This window comes from Glycine max, chromosome 16 (genome assembly GCF_000004515.6).
Source record: "Glycine max cultivar Williams 82 chromosome 16, Glycine_max_v4.0, whole genome shotgun sequence".
Taxonomy (NCBI): domain Eukaryota; kingdom Viridiplantae; phylum Streptophyta; class Magnoliopsida; order Fabales; family Fabaceae; genus Glycine; species Glycine max.
Genome location: NC_038252.2, coordinates 34,277,506 through 34,287,232, shown reverse-complemented (window position 1 = coordinate 34,287,232; position 9,727 = coordinate 34,277,506). Strand labels below are relative to the sequence as shown.

General features: G+C 31.6%; 1 protein-coding gene across 2 annotated transcripts; it reads right to left on the bottom strand.

Annotated features, from left to right (window-relative positions):
* Positions 1–945: 945 nt before the first annotated feature.
* LOC100789080 (protein DETOXIFICATION 34) lies at positions 946–5,889 on the bottom strand. Of its 2 annotated transcripts, XM_006599492.3 has the most exons (8): positions 5,771–5,889; positions 5,174–5,574; positions 3,187–3,812; positions 2,992–3,048; positions 2,230–2,468; positions 1,991–2,109; positions 1,756–1,842; positions 946–1,267 (listed from the first exon to the last, which is right to left on the bottom strand). In XM_006599492.3, exons 2-8 carry the CDS (start codon positions 5,432–5,434, stop codon positions 1,223–1,225), a joined length of 1,434 nt encoding a protein of 477 aa, XP_006599555.1. In that variant the 5' UTR covers positions 5,435–5,574; positions 5,771–5,889; the 3' UTR covers positions 946–1,222. The 2 variants fall into 2 exon arrangements, with proteins under 2 accessions (XP_006599555.1, XP_040866508.1); XM_041010574.1 differs by having other exon boundaries at positions 5,174–5,824.
* Between the last annotated feature and the right edge of the window lie 3,838 nt (positions 5,890–9,727).

Genomic DNA, 9,727 nt, shown 5'->3' with positions numbered 1-9,727 from the left:
TGAGTAGTCCTTAAAAGATCTTTAATTTTGTCAAAAACAAGCTTAGATCAATTATGTTATTTTCGAGGGTCAAATTGGGTTTGGAAGTCATAACCTCTGCACTTGAATAATTGAACTGTGAGTTTAAGTTTTGTTTTGTGTAATTAGTTTAATTAAGTATATTAGATGGGCTTAATTCAGGCTCATCCCTTCCTTCTGCATAGTCACTCGATATATTAGTGGAAGTTAGTTAGTTAGTTACTTTTATTTATAAAAAAACAGATTTAATTACTGTACAAGCTTTAGGACCAAACTCTTTTCTCTCTTTTTCTCTCAACTGTTCTTCGTTCTTCTTCCTCTTTTCGCTTTTGTTTTTCCTTTCTCTTGTACAAATTTCGTGAATTTTCCATTGGTGATGATCATGAAAGGCTAAACACTTAATCAATCCAAGGATCCATTGCAAGCAAGAGTGAATTTGAGTTCTGGTTTGGTATTTCTAATCTTTGTGAATGTTCATTGTTTTCTTCAATCCTATTTTTTATTTTCATGATTATGATTATGCTTAGGATTGAAAACTGATTAGGTTATCAATTTATTTCCAAATTTTGAAATTTAATCACAAATTGTTTTGATGATTTTCTAACCTAATTTGCGATATCAAACAATTTAGGGATTAATTCTATTGAACAGTCTCTAATGCATTTGACTGAACTTTCACACTCTGAACATCATTCGTAATAATTGTGATAATTCAATTTGCATTGATTTGGTGAATTAGGTTGATGCTATTAAACTTGATTCATATTTTATTCTTGTTATGTTTTGTTTCTACATCTTTGTTTTTGTATTTTTGCATTCCTTTACATTTGACTATAAACTATTCGCTAAAATTTCTTCTGCTGTTTATAAGTGAATTAAAGTAGAAATCAAAATGAATTGTATCTCTGAGACGACCTAAGTTAATCCTTTACTCTAGAATTTTAGTTTTATTTATTTTGAAACAATTCGACCGTCGTTATCATGGATCACATCCAATAACGTACAATGTCTGCGTTTTTACTTCTACTTAGTTTTACTTCTACATTTGGCTTATTGAGTAAAATAACGTTCTCTTGTGTCTGACATTCATATATAGAGAGAGAAAATTAATGGTATGCGAAGAACACTTATGAGCTTGAGACAGTATATATTACTTAAATATAAAAAAGAACCCAAATTTGTATTTCACACAGGACTAGTCCCGTTATTGCTCCACATATAATCGCATGCGATGAGCTGTTTGTTCCACCTGCAGTCATACATTCCCCGTAAGATACTAGACATTGAAAAAATAAAGCTGGCTAATGCTAGTGGCAAACACTGTTGCATATTGCAACACTCGAGTGAGTTATAATTATGAGTATTAAATTGCAAATTAGACAGGTTTAAACCAAAAAAATATTTTAAAATATATAGAAAACAAACAAACAAACAACATTTCAATGGCTTCACAAGAGCAACCGATAGATTTGTCCTGTCTTCCCTTTCTTGCTTATATAAAAGTTCTAGCCAAAATCGCATGTTGCTTCCTTTTTGTTTTTTGTTTTTTGTTTTTTGTTTTTTAAGCCATGATGCATGTAAAAAAAAAAACTTATTAATAGCTTAACTTGGTAGGATAATTAGTATATATACAAATCGAACATTGCTGTTGGATAATTAACATACAGAAAATCACTGCAAAAAATTGGAATTAGTGCCAAAAAAACAGCTGCTTATTGAAAAAATCCTATAGCTTACCTCCTTGGACCAGTTGGTCTTCCAAATAATTGTAAAGAGGACTAAAGTCTGAAGAATACTGCCGCACATTGTGCCTCCCCAGAGACCCTAAACCATAAAACCATTTAAGTATAAATTTGAAGGAAAGAAAACTCATAATTGATAAGTTGGAGATCGATCAAAGATACAAACACAAAAATAGGCAGCATTTGACATTGAAGTAAAGATACATTTCCAATAACAGTAACATTGTTACCTTGACCCCTAAATGCAGCTTGAAACCAAGGAAAATTCCAATAGGGAGTCCAACAATGTAATAACATGCTAGGTTTATATAACCAACCATAACTTGCCATCCACTTCCAATGGCCACACCTATGGAGATGTTAAAAAAAAAAAAAAAAAACTAGAATTAGGGGTACAATATCAGAACACTCATGAGCTGGAGAAAATGTTACAAAAAGAATGTTTCAAGTTGCCAAAGAAAACAATTACCTGACATCACCTGTGAAGCACTATTGAGAACAATTGTTACACCAAGAAGGTATGCTAAATCAGCAGCAGCTAGTATCATATCCTCACTGTCGGTAAAGATTTTGGCAAACTCATCTTTACTAAAGAAAATTACGGTCATGAAAAGAATACCAAGGAGGAGAGACTGGAACATTGTCACACAGAAAGAGTATATGGCTGCTCTTGGATGCGACATGCCAAGCGTATTGGAGACACGAACACTTGGAGGGTATTGAACCAATAGTCAGTGTAAGAATGAAACAAATACATGAAAAATAGATGTCTATGTCTTAGTTCCGATAAATATGGAAATTTTGGTTTTAGTTTATGAAAACTGTTATTAGTTTTGATTCTTATAAATTTAAATTGATCACTATTATCTTTTTTGATGGCGTAACATGTATCTTGACATGGCATGTCAGTGATTAATCTTAAATGGCATGTGGAGGTTGCATGTCTAGATGCACGTCATATGGCCCAATGAACTATTTTTAAAACTTATTGGCATCAAAACTAACAAAGGAGTGCAATGAAAAAAATTAAAATTCACCATATTTGTTGGAACTACTAAGCATATTAACCAAAAATATATAATCAACCTCTTACATTTAGTTTCCTTTGTAATTGATAACAGTCCATATATTGACATAATATTTCACCAGAATTGTAGTCCCATGATAAATTAAGTAGGATGTCATTTACCCAAAACTGATGTTATCATGTGTTTATTTTATAGTCACTCACCTTATGGCTGTATTTATTCCAAGGCGTAGCATGTCGTCCCAACCCTGAACATTGAAGCTTAAAATACAAAAGTAAATCTATGAGGAATACCAAGAAATGTAAAGAGTTTTACTGAATCAATCAGTAGAAAATAAAAATCATGGAAAAAGTTTGTATTATAACCAATCTAAACAGCTGCAGATTAGTTCATCTTACCAAATAGAATAGGAACCAACAGCAATCACAGGATTGTCTAGTAGACCAGCAAGTAGCATAATGCATGTAATATACCATTGCTCTAAGCAATTCATTACAGATGATGCAAGGCTTAACTTAGCAAAGGCCCACAAATCCCTAAATGCCATCCAACAAAATCCACTCCATTCTTCTTTGCACCAACCAATGGTATACACAACCAAAGCCACAGCATATAACCACCCTACGATATTAGTCACTATTGCCAAGCCGGTTATACCCCAACCAAATACATTTATGAATATGTAAAGCAACCCATTTTGTATAAGCAAATCCACAAATGCTATGCACATAATTACTTTAACCTTGCTCTGGGCCTGAAGAAATCTCTGGATGGGAAAAGCTACAGCAAAAGAAAACATGTAGGGAATTACTTGTATAGAATATCTTCCAGCAACTTCAGCTATTCCTTCATCTTGGCCAAGCAACTTTAAGATTGGAGTGGCATATACATAAATAGGCAAGAGGATTATACAAGTGGCAGTAAGTATAATCCATGATCTTTGAACATAAATACAAGTAGATTGAATTTTTCCTGCTCCAAAAGCTTGGCCACAAAGTGTTGCCAGTGCAGATGACATACCAAACTGTAATTTTGCACATGAATCATAGATAAGATAATAAAAAAAAATCAAAAAGTCACATATGACAAAATAGCAATGATACAATAATAATTGTTCAATTATACAAGGACTAAAACACCAAATTTTCCACATATGAGAAAATAAATAAAATCAAAACACACATTTACTTGCTAGTTTTTGTTCTTTCTTTTTATAAGCCAAAAAAATTTATTAAAGCCTAACTTAAACACAAGATGTGTCTAACTAAGGCCTCACAAAAAGAATACAGCAGGTTAAGTAGCTGCTTTATGCAAAGCATATCTACTCGTCAAGTTAACCAGACATACACAGTATTGGCCTGAAAGCTACCCCTGGTACCACATAATTTTCCAAAAATGGCTCTTCCATCTCAATATATCATGAAAACCACCACAAAGTACTATGCTTCCTTTTACCCCTGCAGGCCTGCACTACAATGGAATGTTGAACTCTGCCATTTCCTCCCCAAAAAACTAATGACAACTAATAACAATTAGCAAGTGCATGCTTCTAAACTGTTCTGGGTGACTGGTATGTGAACTGGCTCAAGGCCCTTACCAATTAATCCTTATCCTCTTCAATTCACGAATTGCCTATCTACTGCTTGTGCAAATGTCGGAATCAACCTTGACCCATTTTGTCTGCAACTTAAACTCTCAATTTCCGTCCAGTCCAAATTTCTCATCTCATAGGCTCAAGATGTTCATCTTCCCTTACATTTACTTCTTTTGAGTTAGAATCTATAAAAACCTGTTCTCCCGAATCTTTAATACTGTTCTTTTTTTGTGAAAGACAATAAATCCTCCACTGCTGCTCATAAATCCTTCTTCCAATCACCACTTTCATCATGTCCATCATAGTTTTCCTCAAAAAGCATACCATACAGTACACTAGCAAAAAAAAGTGGCATTCAAAGAAGAATGTTGGGAACTTTCTTCATCATTATTACAACTTCAGATACTTACAAAAGTTTACAAGAGATGGAATTACTTGCCAGTGTTAGTTGTCATATGGGCACAAAGACAGATAAATTACTCATTAATGGATTTGGTTACCTATAAGAAAACTGAGGAGATATGCAAGTAACACACAATTGGTGAGGCCAGAGACCGTAGATCTCAAAGAACAAGAGAAGAGTACCATACCATATAAGTAACTCATAGTGTAATTGACTGATTTTGATAAAAGATACAATGACAGTGAGCAAGTACTCTATTTATAGAGCTTATTTCTAACGAGTTAATACTACTACTCTTAACAACAACTTCATTTTTCGGTGTTTAGAAATCAAATGATAAGAAAAATATTAAGTTTATGAAGAATAGAAGAGGTAAAAATGTGCTAACCAGCAAGTAAAAATAGATGGCACCGATGACACCTTGGTAAACACCGATAGAAGAGAGTTCAATGTCTCCAATATGACCAGCATAGATGGAAGTTGAGGAGTCCATGAGAAGCTGAAACAGTGCAAGCAGAGCCATTGGGAGTGCTACTCTCCATATCTTCACTGTCTCCGTTCGCAAAACAAACATAACATCCTTCAAGCTTTCCACCGGCAAATAGTCGGGTTCTGAAGTATGCTTTTGGATCACTAATGGGGTTTCCATTTGAGGAGTTCTTTTTCTTCCCTCAACACTCAGTTTCTTTCTAACTGAAGTTTGTTATAAACTTCCAATCATACAACAAGGAGTCATAAGGATGGCTTGGTTGTTGAATGCAGAAGGGTGAGAGAGATTGCTAACAAAAACTAACAAATTAACAATTAACTTTTGTCAATCAAATAAAAATAATAACTTTCAAATCATAAAAGCCAAAATCTTAAACAGATCATGTAAAGCTTTGACGCAAATGAGTAAGCACGAAGGCTTTGCCTTTGATGTGCGACTGTGACAGAAGATTTTAGCTGCTACAGTTAGTAGATGGAATGCAACACAGTCACTTACGTTTTAGGAAGAAGAATGGACTAAATGGAAGGAACATCAATGATGAGTCACCCTTCTTCTGTGTTAACTTTGTCCTTTCCTTATTATTTATTATTTATTAAAACAACTACCAATATGTCACCATGACTCAGTACATCCGTTTTCATTTACACAGTCACTCACGTTGATTGTTTTTTGTATTTTACGTCAATAATGTTACTGCTCCATTAATTTTAAAATTTTGAAATACTTAGTTTAAAATAGTGACAACTAATAAGCACTACTACGTGTGTTTTAATAATAAACTACAAAAATAACCTTTGAGATGAACAACGGCATGCTCAATGTCGTTGTAGGGGGAGAGGAAAAACTTAAACTCTTCTCTGTAATAAAATGTTTGTAAATCTGTGAATGAGTTTGTTGGTTCTGCAATTTGAATTTGGCATGTTGATGGAATAATTCGTACAATAAAGTGTTTCCCTAGTGCATGAGATTGGTGGCTAATCATGTTTTAGAACTATGAATCTTAAGATCATAGATAAAGGAAACACTAATAAATAAATAGAAATCAACAAAATTAATATATTAGTTCTAGAAAATAACTTTTATAAATAAGATTGTTATAGTGGTGGCAACAAAGTTTAAATCTACTAGACAATTATGGGTTAGAATATTATTATTTATAATAATAGTTTTTAGCTGTTACTATTTTTAAAAATATATTTTAAAATTTTAAAGTTAATGGAGTAATAATGTTATTGATGAAAAACATAAAAAAAAATTAAAATAAAACGTTTGAAAATATAAAAATAAAAAACTAAAATTGAATGTCTTACAATAAATATATCAAAACGAAACAAGTGTAAAACTTAATAAATTAAAAATGGGATTAAATCAAAAAAATTACTATTTAACAAACTGTCTCACAATTCCTTTTATAACTGCATTATGTTTTTTTTAGTCAAACCAGGAAATATTTAGAACATCTTATTTTGAAAACCAACTCATCTTCATTTTACTATGTCAATTCACTTTAAGATCAATTATACTTTTAGTTGTGACTTCATGATCAAGTCAAAGATCAAACTTCAAATCTTAATTAAAAGAGTTAAGTATCAAATTATTTGTGTCAATAACTTTTAATTATCATTACATTATGTTGTCACGTGTGAATTGATATCAATATTATCTAACCAAAGTATACATATGCAAATTTACCTGATATATGTGGGGGGATTAGAATATAGAACGTCATTAACAAAAATTTAAAATCAAGTACCGAAATATAACTAATGATGTGTCTCCATTTGAGGAGTTCTTCTTCCCCTAATATTCAGTTTCTTAGACTGAAATTTATGTTTTGAACTTCCAATCATACATATAATTACATGGTGATAGTCTATAACTCTATATGCCCTTGTATGAGGTTTAAGCTTTGTACAAAAGGTACATATCTTTAAGATTCACAGCTGTAAAGTTTTAGGTTTAGTGAAGTCTTTACAATTTTGTCCACAAATGTTTGGAAAGGCAACATCAGGGACCACGATTGCGCTAGTCCACTTGATAATATATATGGTTTATGGTGGTGAAAATGGTAAGAACTGTTAGATTTTATAATAAATAAATAGATGGATGAGATGGACAAATAGTGCTTATTCCCTTGAGTTGTACATTTCACATCTTTTTCAATGTTACCAACAATTTAGCAAAGATGAATGTAATTAAGCCTGTTCCAAAGGGATCAAACGTTGAGTAAGAGTTCAAATTTCAGATTTGCAGTTGATGGGTTTCTTTGTTGAGGGAACTCTTAAGTGAGAAAGAGGATAAGTCCACTTGGTGAACAAACAGAACCGGCCGTGAGCTCAGTCTAGTTTATTCATTAATTACTTATTGGTTTTATGATAAAGAGTGTAAAAAAATATGAGTTAGATTTTAGAATTCTAGCTGTTGGTTCAAAACATCTGTACAAGTACTTGCTGTTTTTCACTCATTTCCTTTTGAAGTAGGGCAAGTTTTAAACTTAAATGAGAGTAGAGTCGGAGAGACAATAATATAAAATGGTTCATCAATTGATGTGGAGTTATTTTAAGAATAATTTAGAGTTTGAATTCTAAAAATGCAATTGCATGTATTAAATATAGTGAATTTTATGATACATAATACTTCTAAGTACTTATCTAAAGGATATACATGTTCTTTCCACTAAAAATATTATATATCGATCATTACCAAAAAAAAAATTATATCAAAGTTAAGGTAGGATGTCCACTTTAACGATCCCTTTCGTTTTGATATAGTAATCCTTCCTTTTCTTTTGCACTGTGTAATGACCCACTTAGCAATCTATAAACAATAAACACAAAGGCAGGCCTAGATTCTCTTGACGGGGAACGTCTACCTAAAAGTGAAGAATATTGGAATCTCCCACACAAAAATATCCCAACAATATTTAATTTTACACGTACATCACTACAATTTTCAATGTAAGGTAAAATTTTACTTGAAACTTTTTTATCTTTAAAGTTAGTTTAAAATTAATGTTAAAGAAAATACCTTAAAAAATGAAGCAAAAGGCTTTTAGTATTTATTTTATAGATTTTTTTAACTTAAATCTCTATAATCATTCTCCAAATGAGTACTATCAACAATTATCAACGGAATTTTGTATAATTTCCTGTTCCTTGCTGTATGAATCAAGACCCACCATATGCCTAATACCAAATTGTTGCCTACTCATGTAGTTGAAGATGACCACCAAGACTTAGTACCTGTTATTAAACCTACATCCTTTGCTTCACCATACCCACCTATTCCACTCTATTATCTCTTTCTTACCGAAGGGCAAAGCTGTTATATAGACATAAGTGATCAACACCACCACAAGTTGCAAATGATGCTGCCTAGCCTATTAAAAACTCGTTGATCGATTCAGAAGTTGTGTTTGGAGATGAGATTCTGGAGGGAGTTAACAATCAGAATGTCTTCAAAACAGAAAAGGAAAAGTTTCTCCAAAATTGAGTAGCTAGGAGTGTGTTTGGATGACAAACTTTGGAGAGAGAATTTTTTATATTTTTTATGCTGAAATTCTTCTTTATTTACTTTTTAATTCCTAAAAAAATGCTCATTTTATTATTTTTCTTGTCCATTACTCCTTTTATTTTTTATGATTTTCTAAAATTTCATTTGAACTAAATTTTTAAAATAAAGAAAAAAAATCTCATGTTCCCCAAGGTCTTTGCATTTCACGTTAATGGATCTCTCCTTTGTTTCAGTGTGTGTTTAGACTTGCTCAAATACTCATCAATGCCTAAACCAGTTGTGGGCAAATATTTTTTGTGCCAACAATTCCTACTTATCATGTATGTTTTTAAAAATTTAGAGTTTAATAATTATTTATTTTTAATATAAAAGTTCTTTATACTTTTAATAAGTAAAATTTATATTTAATACGATTTTAAAGATAATTATTATCCAAACAGTCAACAAACTAATAATTATTTTTTAGTTATCATGACACATACAAAATATCTATTATAATTAATTTTTATCACAAAACTTAAGAAAATATCTTTAGTTTGGTATCTTCTCCTAGTTATATTTTTTTAATTAGAAGACTTTAAATGGGAGACTTAAGGTAATGTAATAACTATCTCCCATGTCTCAGTCAATGTGAGTTTTAGAACCAAATCATGTTCTACAGATTTGCACCTTATTCTCAGCCTTCTTGATAATGAGTCTTAAAAGAGTCTTTGAAAAACATGCACCCTAGATTTCATATAATTTACATTATACATTCTAAATTCTAAAATATTGAAATATTAAGCTATGAAAACATACATAGAAAAGGATTTGAAAGGGAGTAAGGGAGATAAGAATCAGAAAAGGTGCGCAACCTCTTCAATACTTTTTTTTTTATTAATGCGCTTATGCCAATTAAATTCTATAAATATTATATAGGAAACAAGATATTTGTACTGG

Bases quoted from the DNA above. Each gene is read 5' to 3' on its own strand.
- LOC100789080 (XM_006599492.3), bottom strand. From the start codon at position 5,434: ATGGAAACCCCATTAGTGATCCAAAAGCATACTTCAGAACCCGACTAT. The intron at 3,813-5,173 runs GTTAGCACATTT...GCAAAATTACAG, and splicing joins CCATCTATTTTTACTTGCTG to TTTGGTATGTCATCTGCACT. The intron at 3,049-3,186 runs GTAAGATGAACT...TTGTATTTTAAG, and splicing joins GTTGGTTCCTATTCTATTTG to CTTCAATGTTCAGGGTTGGG.